This window comes from Daldinia caldariorum (genome assembly GCF_022478825.1).
Source record: "Daldinia caldariorum strain CBS 122874 unplaced genomic scaffold F4812scaffold_9, whole genome shotgun sequence".
NCBI classification, from domain to species: domain Eukaryota; kingdom Fungi; phylum Ascomycota; class Sordariomycetes; order Xylariales; family Hypoxylaceae; genus Daldinia; species Daldinia caldariorum.
The window spans coordinates 747,690-769,572 of record NW_025953045.1 but is presented as its reverse complement, the minus strand read 5'-3'; the positions used below and the strand labels follow the sequence as shown (position 1 = coordinate 769,572).

General features: G+C 45.8%; 5 protein-coding genes and 1 non-coding gene across 6 annotated transcripts; 2 read left to right on the top strand and 4 right to left on the bottom strand.

The window, feature by feature from the left end:
* Positions 1-929: 929 nt before the first annotated feature.
* Positions 930-2,639, bottom strand: F4812DRAFT_400694 (BCS1 N terminal-domain-containing protein). Its single transcript, XM_047932213.1, has one exon. The coding sequence runs from the start codon at positions 2,565-2,567 to the stop codon at positions 1,212-1,214; it is 1,356 nt and encodes a 451-aa protein (XP_047789858.1). The 5' UTR covers positions 2,568-2,639; the 3' UTR covers positions 930-1,211.
* A 206-nt stretch (positions 2,640-2,845) lies between these two features.
* F4812DRAFT_429951 (uncharacterized protein) lies at positions 2,846-3,484 on the top strand. Its single transcript, XM_047934315.1, has 2 exons — positions 2,846-3,171; positions 3,228-3,484. Exons 1-2 carry the CDS (start codon positions 3,099-3,101, stop codon positions 3,368-3,370), a joined length of 216 nt encoding a protein of 71 aa, XP_047789857.1. The 5' UTR covers positions 2,846-3,098; the 3' UTR covers positions 3,371-3,484.
* Positions 3,485-4,649: 1,165 nt separating this feature from the next.
* Positions 4,650-6,223, top strand: F4812DRAFT_400684 (uncharacterized protein). The gene is made up of 4 exons (XM_047932212.1): positions 4,650-4,933; positions 5,009-5,182; positions 5,282-5,578; positions 5,672-6,223. Exons 1-4 carry the CDS (start codon positions 4,821-4,823, stop codon positions 6,099-6,101), a joined length of 1,014 nt encoding a protein of 337 aa, XP_047789856.1. The 5' UTR covers positions 4,650-4,820; the 3' UTR covers positions 6,102-6,223.
* A 263-nt stretch (positions 6,224-6,486) lies between these two features.
* F4812DRAFT_t91 lies at positions 6,487-6,557 on the bottom strand. Its single transcript has one exon. It is a non-coding gene; the product is annotated as a tRNA-Gly (tRNA).
* A 7,219-nt stretch (positions 6,558-13,776) lies between these two features.
* On the bottom strand, positions 13,777-15,554 carry F4812DRAFT_400633 (uncharacterized protein). Its single transcript, XM_047932211.1, has 2 exons — positions 15,518-15,554; positions 13,777-15,435 (listed from the first exon to the last, which is right to left on the bottom strand). The coding sequence occupies exon 2, from the start codon at positions 15,173-15,175 to the stop codon at positions 13,817-13,819; it is 1,359 nt and encodes a 452-aa protein (XP_047789855.1). The 5' UTR covers positions 15,176-15,435; positions 15,518-15,554; the 3' UTR covers positions 13,777-13,816.
* A 3,548-nt stretch (positions 15,555-19,102) lies between these two features.
* F4812DRAFT_400609 (uncharacterized protein) lies at positions 19,103-20,534 on the bottom strand. Its single transcript, XM_047932210.1, has one exon. It carries the CDS (start codon positions 20,344-20,346, stop codon positions 19,108-19,110), a length of 1,239 nt encoding a protein of 412 aa, XP_047789854.1. The 5' UTR covers positions 20,347-20,534; the 3' UTR covers positions 19,103-19,107.
* Positions 20,535-21,883: the final 1,349 nt, after the last annotated feature.

The window sequence follows — 21,883 nt, the reverse complement described above, 5'->3', positions numbered from 1 at the left end:
ACGTAGCCCGATTCGTGTCAATGCCCATAACGCATTGAAATTCTCCGGGAGGCCGTGTAGATTCTGAGTATCCAATAAATTCTCTTCCTGCTTCTATGTTCAAGTTACAAGTATTCGGTTCGGTGTTGGGAACTAGTAAGGATCCAACGCCTTATACTGGTCCGAACCTGTTGTTTGGGCCAACTCCGGTATGGTATCGTGTAAATCTTGATCTCCTAAACTTGAAGTGATAGAACGACTCGTCTCCCTTGGTACAAAATTCATGTGGTTAAACACATAACGCCCCTCCAATCGGTCTGGTGCATTCGTTTTTGTAGATGGACAAGTCGCCTGCTCCCGTGGTGACATTATTTCCAGAGCTATCTTCGTCTTATCCGGTATCTTTTGATAGATGCATTGCCTCGAGGATTTCTGGCATCTCTTGCAACCTGTTTTTTCTTTTGTGCATTTAAGCTCCAGCTTTCTGTAGTAGTTACAAGTACTCAATCTAATTTAGGCACTTTAGTAGTCGCAGGGTCGAATGCATATGATTGCTTTAATTTGTCATGGTTGTTGCTCTTCAACCCAAGTTTCCAGCTGGACAGCATGGAGAAGTCGAAGGGATACGAGTATAGGTGATTAAAGTAGTTAGATGGGACTTTCGCCATCACACAATGTGATATACGCAGTCCCGTATTTCTTGCTATCTTCTTTAGAGGGGTACTTATACCGAATACCTAATGCATCGCGGAAATGATCACTCCAAGCCTTGACGTTCTGATGGCGTTCCAAATTCCATACCGGTCTGATGCACTCGATGAGCATGGCGCTCAGAAAGCTTCCCACCTTGGCTATTATTAGGTCTCGCAAAGTCAAGGTATCTTATATGCACTACCCTTAAGAAGAGTCTTCTATCCTAGGTCTATCACCTGACATCTAATAGCCACATCTGTGTTAAAAATGGTTTATTTAAAACACTGTACGCCGCATCAAGCGGCGGGCACTTATTGAAAACGATAATCCCATACCTACCTAGACCTACTGCTCTAAAATCAGGATTTTATGCAAGCCAGTCCCATTTAGGCAATTCGAGGCCACCGCTTGGAGCATCCGGGCTTCATGTCTTCCTTCACCCGCTCCAGTATTAGCAGACACTGCTCGTCGGACCAGTCGTGGAAGATGTGGTGGTAGAAGTATGCCCTCGCACTTAGTCTAGTGTGCGAGTCATAGGCTTATTTCTCAGCTTCTAACTTTGGTGGAATAAGGTGTTCGGCCATGTTAATAGCGCCCTCCATGTCATTCTTGTTGAAGAGGAAGAGGCCTTGGATGGCAGCAGTGCTAGTTCGAGGGTGAGACTCGTTATCCTTCGCCTCTCGAAAGAGCCCCAAGTCGTCAAGTCGCTTCAAGAACCTTTCCCGGTGGGTACCATCGACATCCACGTCCCCATAAAATCTATCCCACATCTGGGCGGCCTGGTATCTGGTGGCTTCGCCTATTCGGACCATCATGTCTACTCGACCCGGCCTAATCAGCGCTGGATCCAAGAGTTCGACATGATTGGTAGTAAGGAACGCAATCCGCTCCTCCCCTGCTGAAAGCCCATCTAGAGCATTCAATAACCCGGAGAATGTCACCGTGCCGCCACTATACCCATCCGCATCCCGCTTCCTACGGTTGAGAAATGCGGAATCAGCATCCTCGAGCAAGAGAATCGTTCGCTCGGGAAGCTTGGTAAGGAGAAAAGCGAGCTTGTCATCCGTCACACCGATTTCGCTAAGATTAACCATGGCCACGCTGAAGTCGAGTTCACCAGCCAGAGCCTGGATAAACGAGCTTTTCCCGCTTCCCGGAGGGCCGTATAAGAGATATCCCCTACGATACGGGATTCCGCGGTCCACGTACCATTGCCGTCTCGCGAGAAAGTCCTTAGCATCATTGACAATATCTTCCTTAATGCCTTTATCCAAGATGACGCTGCCCAAGGGTCGCTTTCTCCGAGGCTCGCCAAGTGGGACCCAGTCAAAGCTCCGTACCGAATACACTACAGTTTTTCCTTCATTTGCCTGGAGAGCAAGAGCCCGAGCCTCCGAGAAAACATCTTCAAAAATGTGCCGATGTGCATACAGAGTAGTAAGTTCCACTGTTTCGTGAGGTTCACCGGTATTTGTCCTCGCCGTTGCCTGTTTCTCTCTGTTTACGGCAATATACGCATGCTTGTATTTCACAATATGGCGGCCATATCCAGGCTGTAGAAAGAAGCTGGCTCTAGTGGCGCCGTTGGGAGTAGAGCTAGTAGACGTAGTGACAGACAATTTGTTAATGCGCGTCAACTTCTTTGCCAAGAAAGAAGTTTGTTCGCGAGGCTGCGATAACCAGGCAAGAATCCAAGGGTAGGACGGGTCTTGCCTACTAATTTCGACGTTTACAAGCATACGACGTCGAATCATGCCGGCTGTAGCCAATGCGCCTCGGCGGGCGAAGGCCAAAACAGCGCCAAGAGAGGCGAGGCCGAAGCCTCCGGCGAAAACGGGGTTGTCAAGCAGCGCATTGAGGTTTATAAATGAGTGCGGTGCTGCAGGATCCGACATGACGCTGCTGGGAAGCTCAAGATGAACTTGGCGACATTTTCCTTGGTGAGATTATTTTCTTATAGAAATCCCGTGCTGGCTAAGAAAATATTGCATGCGACAACATTGCCGTTGTTTTTCCGGGTTATACATAACCTAATTCCACTTTACCCTTTTAAAATCATATTAACTCCTCCGCTAACACCGTATTGATAGATATTAACGAATTACCGGGGCACTCTACGGAATATGTATTTGAAGCCGCTCTCTTTTGATTTCTTCATAGTGAAATTATTGACGTTGCATTGATCTTTTCTGATCCATCACTATGCAGCATAATAGACGGCATGTGAAACTTTGGTTAGTCCAGGGTTAACGATGATATCATCGACGTTAAAGCGTCAGCATGACGACTTAGAGGAACACAGCTACCCCTATAATAAGAGTCGAAATACAGGTTGTTAAAAGACATTTTCAACCTGGACAAATCATACACTTAAAGAATATTATTCCAGTTGAAGGGCAGGTAGTTACCAACAATAAGAACTCAATATGCCTTCTGGTACCGAATCCGCAAAGCAGAAATTCATGGGCGGTGTTGAGAAAACCAGAGCTGCTGTTGACGGTATAGTATTTCCCAATCTCTTACTGAACCTACAATATTTACTAATAATAATGAAGACACTACAAAGCAGAATACCCTCAACAGTAAGCCGCCTGCAGGCGGCGACAACCCGAAGGCCGGAGGGTCTTCATTCAGATCAATCGCCAAGGGCGACACTAGTTCGTCGAACTACGATCCCTCAAAGGGTCCATCTACCTAAAGATGCTATCGCGGTTATTTGGTTTCATATTATGTACATAGACGGATGAACCAGCAATGTCACACCCGTAGTAATACATTTTACCTCACCCAGCCTATCGCATTTATATAGGGGTTCATCCCAGTTAACTACTAAGTCCATGCCTATGTACTTTGAGTATTACTTACCGAGTCTCGTGTCCCATGTGTCCCATATGCTATGCGAATACTCACTCAAGTTTGACCACGTCTCCGTAAAGATCCTAGAGCTCTATACGGTGTATTGATATACTATATATCATCACACCATCCGTGGCAGGATCACGGCGGCTCTTCGGAAGCATATATGTGGTATAAATGTACTCCTTTAGCTTTCATATAAAGTGTGGTGCCTTCTTCGCTTGCGTAGTGTCCGAGATGCATGTAATATTATTCCTTACGCATGCTAAGAGGGATTTGGAATTCTTAACCAGGTCTCTGTTTGAAAGTTTTCACTTCCCTCATAGCCCAAACGACATCAATTCAATTTCTTCCTTCGGAAAATGGTGGTGGGTAAAATTTCCGGCTGGATGTGACCTTTGTAGACAATCCCGTGTTTCTGTCTCTGGACCTATTGTCACATGGACACAACCAACGCCGAAGTTCATCTACCGGGATCAAATGGTGCAGCTACCAATTATATACTACCAAGGCAACTTATACTGATTCTGTACTGCTCCCCTACCAGATGCTACATTTGAACGTTCCTGCTTGAAATGGCAGCCAATCAACCATAAGCTTCGGAGTTGGATTGATACTATTTAGGAAAGGCATTCTCGGGTCAGGTTATGTTAGGTAGTATTGAACTTAAAAGCAGCAATACAGTATAGCTTAGATAGGTACATAGGTAGTAAACAGTTCCGTATAGAAGTATTTTGGCATCAACGACTTCGCTAATCGTACCTGGTATTCCAGAATCTCCCCCTCGACGTTTCTCAAGTCTTTTCCACCTAGGTAGGTACCAGCAGCGAAGGTGGAAAGCATTAGGGAAATCAATCTACCGTGATCCCAATACGATCGTTCCCAGCTTCCTAAAACCTCTACGCGGACCAGGAAACGGCCAACCTCCCGGCAAAATTCAATCTGGCTAAATAGCCAGCTAACCTACCTACGTTCCACACTTAATCTTGGAATTGTTAACCATTCGACAACATATTTATAACTGAGTCGGGCTAGAGGACTTATTTATTCCCCCTGCCCATGCACCCCAGAGGCCGAGCGAGCACATAGCTGGGAGACATACGCGATCGTCGGCAATTGTGTGGCTTGCGGTGTTCAGAAGGCGAGCCCGTCGACTTGGGATGCGACATAAATCTCCCCCATTATCCTCCTTAGTTTAAGCCTCCCAGAGTCGTTCCGGTTTCGATCGAGGCGTTTTCTAAGTAAACTTGGGATCGAAAGTCGCCGTATTCCTTCATCAGACAAGGTCAAAAATGCAGCTAACAAATCTGGTGCTCCTTGCCGCCGCGGGCATCGCGCCCAGCGTCAACGCAGCTGCAACTCTGCGTTTCTCATGCTCGCAACTTGTTGTGGAACGTCTTGATCCGTAAGCATGCTAGCCCTCAGACCTGAAATTTATTAGAACCACTGAGTAGCGAGTACCTAACAACCTTCTTCTTAGCCTCGTCAACCCTGGAGAGAACCCATCTCCTCATCTTCACCAGGTTGTCGGAGGAAATGCCTTTAACGTCAGCATGGACCCCAACGTGCATGACTTGCCTTCGACGGCGACATGTACTTCCTGCACACCGGTGGAGGACTTCTCCAACTACTGGACTGCCGTTCTCTTCTTCAAGTATGATGAACCCTTTCATTTTTTATTTTTTATTTTCTTGTGTGGCGTAAATTCGGACTGTCGTAATCTCATACTAACCCTTTTCCCCTCTCATCTCAGGGCAAGGAACGGAACACTCCACCGAGTCAACACTTTCGGCAACGAGCTCGGCTTTACGGGCGCCAAGGGTGGCCAGACGGTGTACTACCTCTCGTCGGGCAAGGTAACGGCGTTCAAGCCCGGCTTCCGCATGACAGTCGGTGACCCTAACATCCGCACGGCCGAGGAGCTCAACCGCAGGTACAAGTATATGGACTTCACCTGCCTCGCCTCGTCCATGACCCGAGGCGGCCAGACCTTGTACTTCCCTAAGAAGCCATGTGCAGCCGGCATCATGGTCAGCATCCGCTTCCCGACGTAAGTACATACCTTACCTACCTTGCTTAATAATTCCTTCTCCTGCATGTAGCGATAGCCACTTGTTAACCAACAACTCCCCCCCTTTCACAGCTGCTGGGATGGCAAGAACCTCGACAGCCCCGACCACCAGAGCCACGTAGCCTACCCGAACGGGAACGCGTGTCCGTCGACGCACCCAGTCACGATCCCGCAGGTCTTCTACGAGACTTACTGGGACACGCGGCCGTTCAACAACCAGGCCGAGTGGCCTGCAGACGGCTCGCAGCCTTTCGTCTGGTCCTTCGGCGACAAGACGGGCTACGGCATCCACGGAGACTACGTCTTCGGCTGGAAGGGGGACGCCCTCCAGCGCGCCATGGACGCCAATTGCAACAGCGACCTCTTCGCCAACAAGATCAACTGCCCCACCCTCCAGACCCAGTCCCTCGACCAGGCCAACAAGTGCACGAAGCCCAGGACCGTCACCGAGAACCTCGACGGCTGGCTCAAGGAGCTTCCCGGAGGGATGCCCATCAACTAAAGGGGGTTTATGGTTCTGATGAATTGATTAGAGTGTTGCTCAAGGGGACGTGAAGGCAGTTTCGAGGGAGTTAGAGCTTTCAGCATCACCACCAATTTTTCACACCCCCCTTTTGACGCATGATAGCCCCATCCCTCCTAAGCATTATACCTAATAGCCAATATTACTTCGCATACTTAGCTGAATAGAATAAAGTTCTTGTACAATGAATTGATTAAAGTTCAGTAAATATCATCTTTCACTTCACGGAGTAATTAGGTGATCCAGTGAACTTATATCGTGAAATGTCACCAAAGAAAAAAAAATACTCATCTCGCTCGCTACTCCAGCTTGAGCTATTCTAGCTTGAACTCCCGCACGAGAAACGAGCAAAAAAAGTTAACGATGCATCAGCCGCGAATCGAACGCGGGGCCCATCGATGGCAACGATGGATTTTACCACTAAACCACTGATGCTGTGTATTCCAGACCGTTCCTGGATGAAAATCTGAATTCTCAAAATTTTCCTATATTTCGAGTGTACTATGTAGTGTGCTCCACCACCGTAGGACCCCCTTATTGAGTCTCACCCCATTCTTCGCCCTAGTAGTAGTGTAGGTAGGTACCTAATGTATACTATCGTGGACCGGAAACTAACCTAAACGTAACCTAACCTAGCGACTTTCCAAGCCAAGCCAGGACCAGGACCCATTCCAGCCCGTTCTAGACCGTCGAGATTCAAAACCTCATCCGGAAGATCCCAAATCTAGTTTGAAGGATGAATTAGTTAAGTTAATCAATCCGTTTCATATTATTTTAGTCTACGTACAAGAGGGTATTATACAATATACTAGTAGTATGTAATATTCAATCCCTCAATCAAAAGACAGGATGTGCGCGGAGACTCTTTTTTCTCTAGATAACTTCACGACGAAGCCAACCATTTAGTTCCTCAACGAGTACCTATTTCAAGTATCTACCTAGGTAGGTACCCAGCTACCAACTTGTGAGGTCAACGCGTAGTTGAAGTTGATGAAATTTGAAAATGGCACTGTCATCTCAAGTACATGTTAAAGAAGTACCTAAGGGCCACACAACGACGCCGTTATATCTCGTGCCTCGTGTTTAAGCAAATGCCTTGTGTGCTCCTTGTTACTTGCCTGCGCTATGCCCATAATTTCATCAATCTTGTTGTATAGCAGCGCCACGCCGGTGTTGTCCTTTTGAAGTATGTTACCAATTGTCTGTATTTTCGCTTGGAGTCCTGTTGCAATGTTAATAACATTTTCTGCCCAGTCCCCATTTTGTCACGTCGCAGAACATGAGATAGGGTAACAACTTCGTTGTTCCGCAAGGAACTCTGATTACGATAGCTTTGAAGCCAAAGCTATATGCAAAACAACTCCTTTATTCCCAAGGAGTCTCAAGTGAGATTCCTGACATATTTCATTCCACGATGTTGCCACAATCTGTAATGTCTCGCCAATGTCATGGAATATGATATCCAAGTAGTCCACTATCTACTTGTTTCCGCAAGAGATCGATCGGACTACCTACCTAGGTAGGTACAGAGGCTAGGGTAGAGGCTGGGCGAGACGGTCGTCACGATTTCTGCCTCTCGAAACTTGGTAGCATCTAAGATGAATGAATTTTGATTAATAAAGAATGTCGAAACTTCTGCTGACTAGATAGGTGCATCGCCACCAATGTATCACAGATTATATGTAATGCATCCAGGTTGTATTCTGTGGGGAAGAATTTCGCGATTCGGTCACATCTTTGGATGTCCCTTTCGTTTGTCTGCCCAAAAACATAGATATCCACCGGCGTCTTTCTGACCATACTGTTGGTAGGTACGTACGTAGGAATAAATAACAGTAAAACAAATAACAAGTAAACAAAGTAGGTGAGACTGGTGTATTGATGATGTCTGAGTCGCGGTGTAATGATAGGGATTCGAAGGGGTTGGGTGACGGTGTGAAATGATAATCCGTCATAGACAATAGATATGTCTTTTGTGAAAGACGGGGTGCTGGTGTCGCGGGTATTGCTACGATGAGGTCTTTCGGATTGTCGTAGCAGTGACTCTTCTGACCTTGCTAATCTGTGTTGCTAAATCTGTGTACGGTTGGGCTGACCAGTCTTGCGTATAAATCTTTGCGGTCATCAAGTGTCAGATGTGCCCAGTGATGGATGTCATATACAGAGTGAGTGTCAGAGCCTAGTATGCAGTCTAGATCTAGTAACGCCTACACTTCATCCTCTTGCGAGGGAGCTGGCAGCCTTTTGTATAAATAGTAGAGCTCCATACTAGCCAGTGTATACCCACATATGCTCATATCCCTATCATCAAGCTCCTGTTGACGGTTCCAGTAGTTGTTGTATCTGTATCGCCCTTTGCCATACCATGGGAGACGATAGTATGGGTGGTTGTTCCAACGACGACAATGTGTCACATCGCAGAGCATGCAGTAGGTAAAACAACTTCGTTGTTCCGCAAGGAACTCTAACTACAGTTGCTTTGAAGCCAAAGCTATATACAGAATAAGTCCTTTGTTCCAAGGAGTCTCAAGTGAGACTCCTGACGCAATGTCCGTGTTGAGCATATTGATTTTTATCAGTTTGTTGATTCTGAGCGTCGTTTTGGATTGCTTGCCATGGTGTAAGGGTATATTTGTATGAATCAATCTCATTGTTGGATTAGAGAATGTTACGAATGTCCTTAGGGGTGGCCGGGTACATCGCGAGGTCTAGATCAATTAAGAACGAAGAGAAACTAGACTCCTTGTTTAACGGAAACTATAACTCCCCTTACAAATTCTTCGATTCGCTATTTCTGGGTCATCTCGGCCCGCGTGTCACCAATGACTGGCCCAAAAACTGACCTATGGTTGTCGCGATTGTGGGTCGTTGCAAGTGTAATTGAATATGGGCATCAAATGCGTTGAAGGCGTGTAGTAACTGGTTAAACAGAGGAAGATCACAAGCTTTGGTATCTCTAACGACGAAGAGCTTTTGCCATGCTGGCCTTGTTGGTGACCTTGTTGATTATTGTCATATGTAGCGTTCGCTGGCCTTTGTCCGACGGCTGTCCGGCCGTCCAGTAATTCCAGCCATCAACTCATAGGCTTCAAACTCGAGTTAAGTTAGGTTAGGGAGGAAACACCTTGTGAAAAAAAGATATCCGCCAACCCTTGGGCCGCAAGGTCCTTGGTTGTTAGAATATAATAGGCATATTTGGAAAACCTATCCACTACGACCAATATGCTATCAACTTGTCTGTTAGAAGGAGTTCTAGCCTTAGGCAGCCCAGTAATAAAATCCATAAACAATTGTGAACCTGGACCTTGTGGCACTGGCAACGAAGCTAGTTCACCATAAGATAGGTGATGTCTTGGCTTCGTTTTCCGACAAACCGTGCAGGTACTGACGTAAGCCTTGACATCTCGGCGAAGACTATTCCAAAAGAAAGCTTGCTTTATACGATGTATGGTCTTATAAACGCCATGGTGCCCTGCAGTGACACCATCGTGATACTCTCGCAGAATCTCTGTGCATATCGGATGCTCAGCGGGAATATAAATCCGATAGGTAGGTATAGGCACCGGACTAGGGGTGGCCGCGTGATGATGATGTTTACTCTCAATGTTCAGACGTCGGGGTTTTGTGTTTGGGTCCGAAATCAAAAACGAAAAAAACGACTGTAAAAACGGAGTGGAGCTACTAATTATTATGGAATCTTCATATGATCATCTTGATGTTGTATTACTTGGGTTCTAATATAACATCAAGATGATCATATGAAGATTCCATAATAGTTAGTGGTCTGAGTGGGTGGGGGTAGGAATGAGATTTCCAGTTTGTGGCTGCTGTACAGGCAAAAACTGGGTCTGACTCTTTCCTATCGAGCTACCCTTGTAGCGGCGTTCGATCATCTCCACCGTCGCGACAAACGTAATGTCCAGTCCGGTACCGTCAAAGGCTCGACCGAGCTGGTCTACGCGAGTGGGCGTAGAGGGCTTCGCGGGCGAAGACATGATGGAAGGCGGTATTTGGTAAAGTAATTGATGTTAAGAAACGAAGCCTCCCAATGCCTGCGATAAGGAAAGGAATATGAAATTCCTATTGGGTGGTGGATGGGTGAGAGGTTCAGGTTGTTTTTTTTTTTTTAATTTGGGGCAGCCATCCGTAGGGATTTCCTTGCCTCGGTTTGACAGTAGTATGTACTATTGCTCATTTCGAGCCATACCCGTGATCTAGCACATATGCCATCAATTGGCATTCTTGTGGGCCCGCTGATTCAGACTATTGTCTCTATATATCACCTTGAAGTGATAGTATATCCGTTGTTCGTACTTCGAGTATATAACTCGTTGTCAGGACAGTAATAATTTTGCATCGCCGGGTCGTTCTGGTGGAGTCATACGAAACACCGGTCTCATGATTTCTTTTTTCAATAATACGGAGGACGAAGCTACAGCATGGACCCTAGTAGTATTTAAAGAAACAGGTACCATTTATACTTGACGTCGAGGTTGTCATCAATGCTATTAGTGTAGCATATGTAAATATAATGGAGGTCTGGAGTGGTTGAGATCCAGATAGGAATCGGATCCGTCAATGTCGCATAGTTTGTAAATGAAGTAAGGGGTCAGCTTTTGAGGTAATAGGTTATTGTAAGTATGATGATAGTGCAAAGTTCCGTTTGTTTAGAGGACATAACCTCGATAAAAGTCAGAAATAATCAGTTTATTGTCATGATAGTTTCTTTTGTCTGCCAATTCAACATCAACATCTTGTGCTAGCGTCTGTCGGCCCAGCCTAGCACCCGCAAGCCTAGCATGCTATTTTCGTCAATTACCATGTAATAAACGCCGTTAACCTGCCACTGTACTGGACCGAGCATCGCGGGGCTCTCAGATAGCAGTTTGTACACCTTGTCTATAGGGGGCGAAGAAGGGGGTGAAGCGTTTGACTGCAGATCAACCCAAGACAGGTACGTCATGCATCCTCCTATTCCTCTCAAGTCCGCATATTTTCTATGCCTGTGTCTCCAGAGCTATATGGCGGGGGTTGCAGCAGAACGCGACGTGGCAAAGGTGCGGCTCCTGCAGCTCGTCCTCGTACACCTTTCTCATCAGCTCCGGCGTGTTGATCTTCATGAGCTTCCCGAGCGAATACCTTCGGCAACACTTCGAGCATCCTACAGTAAACGTCCCTAGGTGCACATGGTATTTCCAACTTTGGTGTGCCGCTCCCTGAGGGTCGCGTACCGACAACTCCACGGGTCTGACCTGGGTTGCAGAAACAGGACCGAGAGATCCATGCCGGAAATGTGCGATCATGTTCGCCATTGCTGCCTATACAACTAGCTTTTTCTAGCGTTGCTCATCTTGGCTAGATCCTGATTGAACTTTTTGGCCGGCGTGTCCTTACTCCTATGTGTTATTGAGACAACTACTTGAGAAGCTAGACCGATCTTCTCTAATAGTTTCCTCACGTGGAACTTCTGATTTCCATCTAGTACTGGATCGTCATGACGTTGTCTGATGAGCTAGGTAGTCAGATTATTCTGTGGAGTATAAGGTTTCAACGTGCAGCAGAGAGACTCCTCCACCCGAAGATGGAGGGACTCGGCGACGTGCTATGTTCCTTCGCCTCGTTTGCGGAGGCGTGTATAAGTAGGATCCGGTCAACACAGGCGTGAATGTGTTCTGCTTCAATAGAATACGCTGGCAGAACTTGGATTCTTTCAAGTCGCCCTCGAAATCCACAAAAAAGTTTTCCCATTTTTTTAGGTGTCGATTCGATAAAGGGCCAAGATATTTTTTACTGTTAAGCAGAGATTAAGTAAGTGATCCTTAAACCGCTTGATTGGATGGCCGGTGTGCACCCAGCTGACTAGGGTAGGGGTTAGCCGGAGGTCTTGATTGATGAGCGCATGAGAGAACCCGAGTTTTTCAACCCACATGTTAGGTTCTAGTTTTGAGTCGATTGGGGTTAGGATGGGTTGGGTTTCTGGTTAGGCGGGTAGCTCATGTAGGGATCTGAGTAAGGTATGACCTATGTTCAGAACGGGTACGTGTGTGGATTCGGTAACTTGTACGTGCCGAAATGTACGTCCAACCACTATGATCTGGAAGATAGCACGTCGATGAATAATTTCGGCCGTACACCTATGAAGGATAGAGACGTCCTTGGTCACTAGTGAGGTTCTTTGCCGCCACTAGACTCCTCGGAGGCTAGCTTTCGAAGATATGGCCATCTTCGATAAGCCGCCCAGAATATAGTATTCGTGCATAGCCAGCTCCAATTGCTAACTGACGAATATTTCGTATCATATCCGAGATGACTGACTCCATCTCGCTTATGGATTAAAATAAATATTTCCCATTGGCGACGACTGGAGGCCAGGAGTTTAGACACCAGAATACTAGTGCATCCGATTGGGTGGTGGCATGAAGGGGAGGTTGAGTTGAGTAGAAATAAGTGGTTGTGTTGTGTCTGATAAAAATTGGGAAGAATAAAAAGTTGAAATAATAATTTGGGATTTATTGTTTGGGATCTATTGAGGGGACGAAGTTTGATGGGAAGAATAAAAAGAAGAAGTCTGCAGATGGGAAAGCAAGATGAACTTTAAAATTTTAATGTTGACTCACATTTAGGTTTTTCGCTCTTTCTCTCAAAAGTTTGGTTGCCTTAGCACGTTCTTGTATTCTTTGGAAGCTGCCATTTGTACATTGGTGCCTACCACCTAAGGCTATCTCGCAGTTGCACAAAATTGCTAGCCATCACGCCTGCTCAAAGTGACATAACCATTGCTGTTCCCTTTCCCAAAGCTGCAGCCTAAAACTTATTCAAATCCTTAGTAGCATATTATATTGTATTGTACTACCTTAAGGAGTTTCCCTTGAAGTACTTATCATAGGCGATTTACTTTAGGTACCTACCTACCTAGGTACTTAAGGTAAACCGCTGTCAAACCAGCTCCACATAGCCATATATATTATGGCTTCTAATAGTTGACTACTTCTATTTGCCCTTGCAGGTAGGCTTAGCTTTTGAAACTCTCGTCAAACTCTTAGAAATCATACAAGTATCAAACCAATATTGCTCAAACGTAAGAGAATTTATTCTCTTACATATGCTCTCGATAATATCAAAGTACCTGAAAGCAGATGAGAGGCGTATATGTGAAGTGGACGTAGTATATCTGGGATAGTAACAGTAGGTAATAATAAACAATAGCCAAATAGTGATTCTCCCCTTAATTAACAACTATAAGATACCTAGCTTAAGCAGACAGCTAACACATAATCCCCATGAATATGCGCATTACAGTATATACATATAAACGTAACTATCTTGGGAGGAATAAATCATGTAAAAAGGCAATATTCAAAACGGTCGATATCTCGAGAAACTTAATGCTAATGAATGCCCGATCTGATGCTAAGATACGATATACAATACGCCCAAAACCGAAGACGTTCAAGTTTTACATCGAACGTGATCCCAACCGTACGCCTTGCATGCCTGTTGATGTGACCCTCCCTAACCCAAATTTGCCATGCATTTTGCACCTGCAATGAATCCCCCTACTATGTTTGTTACAATCATCTAACCAACCGGTATTGTCCGGCCGACGAGATGTCGACTTACCAGCACCGTGTAGCTCGCGACGCGTATACCACCGCGCCGCTGTCTGATTCAACTAGCTGTCTGTTCCAACGACTCTATGAAGCGGCCTCCAGCGGCGGTCCTAGCGCCATCGACGAAGGCTTCTCTGGCGTATCTTTTTGTACAGTCCTTTCACTGGGCTTAGAAGTCGACGAGACCCGGTTCAGTTGCGACGCGCTAGTTACAGTAGCAAGTGCAGAGCTTGCGGACCGGGTGAGCTTCTGATCGCCTTTAGTTTTCGTTGACACGTTCTCTTTCGAGTTCTTCTCGTTTTCCTGCGTGCTCGGTATGGATCGTAGTGTTGGTCGTCGAGCGGCTCTCTTCCCACGTCCAAAAGAATTCGAGCTCCTCAAGAAAAATTCTTCGTCGTCCGAAGAAGAGGACTCGGAGGAATCAACGATGGCTATTGGGCGCACTCGGTGCTTTCTCCGCGGTGTGGCTTCGTCCGAAGTGTCGGTTGATTCTATTGATAAGCTCCTACTCCTTGTGCTTCGACGGCTGCGTTGTCTTCGGCTCGATGTATTTTTCCTCGAAACGGTCTTTTGAAGTGTCGAGGTAGATTCGAAATCCGTCGGCAACTCACCGCTCTTGAGTTTAGCTTCTACCGTCCTTTCGTGAACCAGCCGGCTCAAGCTAGCTGACTCGCTTGCCGCCGTCGTCTTACGACTGAGGTGACTAGCCATGCTTCCACTCCTACTAACTGGCACCTTGCCCTCCATGACCTTTGCAGGCGGCGGTGGCTGCAACATCCACATGTTGGCGGTTCTGTGCGTGGGCTTCTGACACACAATCGGGGGGTGATACTCGTTAACGGGAGGATTCCTCGGCGCGAAATAGAAGTTATGTCTGTCTTCCTCAGTAACAGGCTTCGGCTCCATCCCCAATCTTGTTTCTAAAAGTCGACCAGCTGATGAACCCGCGTGCTTAATCGCGTCCATCAGTTTATGACCTGTACGAGACAGTTCATGACCCCATAACTCTTCATCCTCCCTCTGGTAACGTTTTCGGTTCCAATCGTCGGACAAAGTTGTTGAGAAACTAAGCTTGCCATCTTCTGCCACGGCGGTGTGGCTGCTCACCGGACTCATGCTGTCGACTTGCGTGGTGCTTTCGGCAACGCTTGCACTTTCCTTGCCAGAACTATTCAGGCGCTTCTGGCTATTATTCTTATTACCACCTGCATACTTTTTTGACTGTAGGCTGGGTCCCATCATTATCTCCTCCGACCAGTACGGGTTTGTATTGAAGGGGTCCGGGTGGCGGTATGACCCGGGGTTCTCGGCCTGGATGCGTGCTTTTATCTCACGCTCCTTCTTGGCCAGCGCCTTGGATTGTTGGTGATGTCTTGCCTGAAGACATGGCGCACAAGATACGACATAGAATATGGCGGATTGAACTGCGACGCCGAACGACATGATAAGTACGAGATGTCTCCTCGATAAGACTCGAACGTGCGGATGCCCGTAGAGGCTTATATCGAAAACAAGAAATCGACCCTTCGTAGCGGCATTGGCGAGAGTAATTTAAGGTTACTTTGTCGGTGTAATTCAGATTCGTCTCGAAAGTTTAAGTTTAATAAACGGGAGAAGGTTTCGCAGAGGAAGCGACGCTACACCAATCTGAGTTGGGCCGAGAAGACCAGACGAAAATAAGACTTTTGTATGTATCGTCGAGCCTAAACTAATCAGAACACAAACTCGACTATGTTGATATGCCGAGCTGAGGAGTATTGGTATGTGTATGGACTAAACATGTACGTGGTCGTGTCGACTTCCAAGATGCGGTAACTCGTAAAGATAACTTGTACAAGGGGAAAGGGGGCAGAGATGATTGCTAAAGGGTTCCGTAAGATCTAAAAATCGCTCAATTGGACCATGAGGTTTCAAAATCGCAGGTTAGACAAGTTGACACTTGAGTTACTCAAGTAGAAACGAATGTGGGAACTAGTTGAGTGAAATAATAACAGAGCAAACAGGTGATCTGTCGGTAGAAAAAGTTGTGATTTTGTCAGTAAAAAGGACCAACAATGATAATGAATAATAATAAGCTCGGTCGGCACACGAAAGATCTTGATTTTTTTTCAACAATAATGTCAATAGAGAAACAAGACTTGAAGCCGCCGCCGGCAACGAACGGGAATAACTAACGAAAAAAAAAATGAAGTAAATGAGTGGAGAGAATTTGGGAAGGTGAATTCAGGATTCGATGTAAACTGAGTAAACTGCAGTTGGCGATGGGAGATGGTGTGGACGATCCCACGCTCTACTGCATTTACCTGCATCCTATGTACCTCTGTAAAAGGTACAGCAGATTAAAACTGACCAATCGTATGAGTTTTGAAAATGGGGGTTTGCTTAATTACGCTCATCTGTTTCAACGCCACAGCTTTGGCTCCGTACCAAGGATCGTGGTGATACCTTTCCTATTGTGTAAATGCCACTCTATTAAGTGTACCTAGCATATCCAGGTAATGTAGTGTAACCCGTGTAACCCCCTCCATCCCTTGTATTACCTATCTTTTGCCTCTGCATTGTATTGCATTGTAAGTGTTGTATTGTACAATACAATAGGTACAATTCATATCTAAGGTAAGCATACATAAGCATCCATGATACTACCTATGGGCATACCGCTAAACTCAAAACCCCTACCAACCACGTTGAACCACAGAAGGTGGGGTTTCTATGGTCTAATAAGTCTCCGCATCATCCGCTGATCCACGTTAATCCATGCAGCCAACGATCCACCAGCGTGGGCACATTCATTTGCGCATACGCTGGATAACGTCGCGCATTCGTCCCTGCTTAGTGGCTGACGCTTCGCTTTCCCTTTTAAAAAGTTCAGAGCCCCCCAGAGCCCCAGAGCCCCTTTCAGGCCAAGGCGTTCAGCCCCTCGTTTTTCTTTTGATCTTCGAATTAGAATTGGCATTAATCTCTCGCCTAATGTACAATACCTTAATGCCTGCACAATCTCACGTTTTACCCTTGGTCCTTGGCAGCTTATATAGGTAGTATGTACTTCGCTTGCCCTGTGCTCTCCCCCTCGGGTTCTCTACCTGTGCATAAAAAAGAATAAAAAAAAATAATAAAATAACTCTCCCCGCACAAAAGCTGATAACCCATCTCCAGGAATGATGCAACTCCCGCAAACTCCCGCATCTGATAATCAACCGAAATGCATGATCTAAAAATGCATCTCGATTCTGTCTACCTCAACTTCGTGGCTCTTTATTTTTTTCTCCTTACATAATAACTTAGGCTGTCTGTTGCGGGGAGGGTGTGGAGTGAGAGTATTCACCTATCCTTGACTTACACGTACACACGTGCAAAGTGAAATTGGCTGTCTGTCTGGTTGAATAATCTCGGCATAGCCACGATATAGCGAGCTATGATGACCGCACATCGAAAACTAATAAGAGGTGTGATCCGGGATTGCCGCTCTCTACAACCGATGTGAAGATTGTCTAACCTACTTCGATGGGTGGCCATCTTTGTAAATTACCAGATATGTGACGATGCGCTTTCCCGCGGGACGCCGAGACATATACTCATATATCAAACATTTTCTCTCAGTGCCACGTAGCAGGAGATCGTACATTTGAGCCATATGACTAAACAGAACAGAATAGTTCAAGTACATAATGTTAAACACTGTCTACCCACCTACGGTGGCAGAGTAAAGTATAAGAGCACACGTACATCGAATAGCTTAATCTTATTGGCTAAATACAACATTTATACTTACCTACTGACTGTCACAAGGTAGGGAAAGAGTAAGGCAATAACTTCGTTGTTCCGCATGGAACTCTAACTAATAGTCCCTTTGAACTGCCTCGATAATCATAATCATCGTTCAGAGAAATTAAAGTCAAGTATGTACAGTTTTTAGACAACCACGTGTACTAGCTACGTAACAAGCGCAAAACAAAGGTCGGCTATGTGTACAACTACATCGAAATAGTTATCTCACAATGTAAGTTTTGAAATAGTAAATAGTACCTGGAATAAATACCAACCTGATAATAGCAAGGGCAACGAGAAAGATACAGTTGGGCCTTACTTCGAGAGGTTTCCTGGCAGAACATCATGTATACCCAAAATGTTATCCTTTTGTATTTCGATGAGAAAGGTATAAATCCAACTCCCGTCCCTATGAATAACTTAAAGCAGGTAAACTACCTACCTGCCTAGAGGTATAACAATCCATGTTGGAATAAAACCACAAACAGACATCTAGCAAACCCTACATCCATCTTCAGGAAGTATCATTGGTCCAAACGAGCAAAGCAAGGGACTAGAAAACTCTTGGGGTTTTCTACTTCAGATGCCAACTTGTCCATATTATCATGAAATGCCATGCTTTCAATGGAATATTCAGCATCCGAGGCTATGTTAGTTGGTAGAAAGATAGGTGGACGAACCTATGATGACCAGTGAGTGTATCTGGGGTAGATAGCTTACATGTCCGTCTACCTTGGCTAACTTATTTTTATCACAAACTGAGGTTAACAGTCAATACCCCCTTGGAGAAGAAATGTCAAGCTGGCTTTTAACTGCATTCATGTTTATAAAAGCTAATCATTAACGGGACAGGTACGAACAACCCTTGGGAAAGCCCATTGATATGTGGTTGTGATTACTTGATGCTTGCTTGCTATAGCCTCAACTTATCGATAGTCTATAATACACACAATCTCAAGATACAATTCACACTTGTTGATAAAGCCTCTAAGAAGATAACATGCTAATTACAGAACTCAGTCATCACATCGACCAGTAAGACAACATAGGCGCGGAGAAAAAGGAAAAGAAAAGATGTGCATTCATTGAGCTACTTGGGTCTATAGCTATTACAACTAAGAAATAACCACGCACAGTATATGTCCTCCCTCCTATAACCGGGCTTGAAAAAAATACTTTGGTACAGTCTCTCCGGCTTACCAGTCGTCGTCGTTGTTGTCGTCGTCAGGTAGCGGGGTTAATGCTGTACTTCTTTCTGCATGGTGAATCAGCTGCAAATTTGCAGTAAAAAGAGAAAATCATAAGTCACTCATACAAAGCAAGGACGGCCAATCCTGCGTCTCTCAGGGGAAACGGCAGGAGGAAACGTCCATTCGTGCAATCCAAGTCCAAGCCCATTTTTTTAGAAGCAATGCTCGATGTCCATGTAGGGGATTTGATACGGTTTGATGATGTGTCGAGAATACTGTACAACAAGAATGTTGACGGTCAGCGTGGAAGAAGGGTGGATGATGTTGGCCGAGTCTATGCAATATTCACAGCAGACAAAATGTATAAAGAAGTGAAGAATGACGCCCCTGAGACGCCAATGACGTGATTCTGATATTTCATACATCCCACTCTTTCTCTTCTTCCTCATTATCATCCGTCTCCTCGGGAGTCAAGGCAGCAAAAGAAGAGTTGCTGCTGGTAAGAAGTGGCTTCTTGGTACCATTGACCGGAGCCTTAACGGTAGGGGTGCTTGTTGCACTACCGCCGTTGGTGGCCGGACCAGAGGGAGCCGACGCCTCAGCGGAGGCATCCTTCTTCTTTCCCTTCTTTTTGGTCTTGACCTCGCTCCATGAATCTTCTTGGAGAAGTAGCTCCATTTGTTCTTCCTCAGAAGGCATGCCAGACAGCCAGGGGTCGGACTTTTCCTTAGTGGTTCCGGCACTCACAGCGCTCGTCTTTGTGGGTTGAGCCTTGGCAGGTTGCTCAAATGTGTCAAGGGGCTGGACCGTGCTGCTGTTGCTGGTGGATTTTTCATTCCACGCGTTTTGGGCATTAGCTGTGAAGCTCGAGCCGTCCTTAGCGGGTCGTCCCTCAGCAATGCGAGCAGTTCGTCTTTGTTGCTCCAGCTTAACCTTTCGCTCTTTTTCTTCTGCTTCACGAGCAGCCTTCGCAGCCTCAGCCTTCTTTCGGTTCTGGCGTTGCTTCTTGGTCTCCACAACTTCGGGTGCCTTTTGCTTTCGCTCCTTAGGTTTCACAGCATCGACATTGGTAAGACGGAGGACGGAAGGGCCAGGTGCGGCAGGCTCAAGCATGTCGGATACATCACGGCTGTCAACAGCTCCAACGACAGGAGAGGCTTGAGACGATAGGTCATCATCAGCATCACCTGCGTGGGAGGAAGGGGCAGACGCCTTTCCAGCCGATGCATCCGGGATTTCTTGAGCTTTGGACTGTTTGACAGACTTCTGCTTCTTCTCATCAGACTTCTTGTTGTTGAATTTGGTTCCTGCATGAGCATTGGACAATTGACGAGCAAATTCCCGATCAGCTTTCTTTCCGGCAACTTCATCCTCTTCTCGGTTGAAATCTACGGCAGGTGTAGTGGTCTCGTTCGACGTGGTTGCGGGAGCTTTCAGCTTTGGTTTGGGTTTCGCAGCTTTCTCGGCCTTCTTCTTGGTCTCGCTAATCGAGTCGGCATCGTTTTGCTTTCCCGATTGTTTGGTAAAGGAGCCACGACGATCGGTCCTCTGGGCCTTCTTTTGCTGGTTGCGGTACCAGATAACTCCGCTGATCGCCAAAATGACCGCCCATCCACCAATAGTGGTGAGGGTCGAGTGGCTACTGGAAATATCCATCTTTAAAACAGTGAACCGTGAACCGAAAATATAGCAGGCGTCTCTATGTAAGATTGGCCGGCTATGTTGAAGAAACAATGGCAATAAAGGGGAGTTTATGGCAGCACCAAGTGCCTCGATGCGAAAGGTGTCTCAATGATGCTCAATTGTACACAGTTGTGCTTCGTAAAACACTCATTGGACGTAGATCTCAGAAGGTAATGCGCCGATTATGTCGAGTGGCGCCACCATATATTTATAATACCAATTAAGAAAGAGTGTTGAAATAACGTAACTGAGGACAGAGGAACATTGAACGACGCGTGCAAGCTGAACTCAATCAGGGAAATGACAAGTTTGGAGCTGTGCTTATTGGACAACAAGATTTATCTTTCCTCAATGCGAAAAACAAAAACTTGTTACGGAATTTGACACAATAAGAAAGGGCACGAAGTGAAGGTGAATTGTACGGAAGAGGCCCGAGAGGTTGTCTGCTCCGGTTTCATTCAATGGGTTGGGAAGAACTGATGATAGACGGCAGATGGTAGATGGTGGATGGCTGATGGCTGATGGAGTAAGGGATTTTGGGATTTGGGGATAAGCTGTCATTAACGACTGTTGACCAATCGGCGTAAAGCACCTTCAAAGGTACCGATCTGTACGTACATACGTACCTAAGTATATATTTCCTATGAGGAAGCAGCCCTGGAGATATCCAATGGCAACCTAGAAGATGTTACGTACTAGGTACGTAGGTTAGGTCAGGTATGTAGGACGTTTAGATCTGTAAATTCAGTGTTGAACAGCTGTCCAATACCAAGTACCTAGGTACACTGGATAGTAGAGAACTGGGACAGTGGGTCCCCCGCCTAAAGCATCGAACCTCATAGGTACGCTAGAGGTAGGTATCTGAGCTTTGCGCCTGTATCGTGGTATCGCCTTTGTCCCATTACTGTATTAGCGTCTCACCAAATTCGACTTGTAGACTTGGAGAGCCCCTTAAAAATTGGCGAATTGGACCTTCTAATTTGCTTAAATCTCGAAAGTTGCTGAGCGAACTTACAACTTTGGGTTAGCCAAGTTAGCGCAATTCTACAACTTCGTAATGAGCGCAGTGACGAATTCCATACGAGCCAAACGAAGTGAAGTGTGAGAGTTCGGTTACTCAAAAAACTCCGGTGATGCAGCTGCCAATATTTAAAATTTAAAAAATTTGCCTACCTGTCAGTCAGTCACAAGCTTTTCGTAACTTCCATAGGTATTATGAAAAATGTACGTACCTTAGGTAGGTACTTAGGTGGTTTATGCACTCTTAGCTCTATTCTTATTTAATATTTCCCGACGTCGGTTTTGGTATTTAAGCCTCATCAATATTGTATTCAGATGTGATCTCCAATCTAAATAAGTGAATTGGACAGCTATTTGCCTAAATTGACCTTTAGGTGGTCTACTTCCCGTGAGCACTTATCTCCGAACGGGATATTTAGGTAGGTTTTTGCGATGTCAATCAAGTAGTTTTTTAAGAGAACAAAAGTCCGTAGGAACTCATAAGATAGTG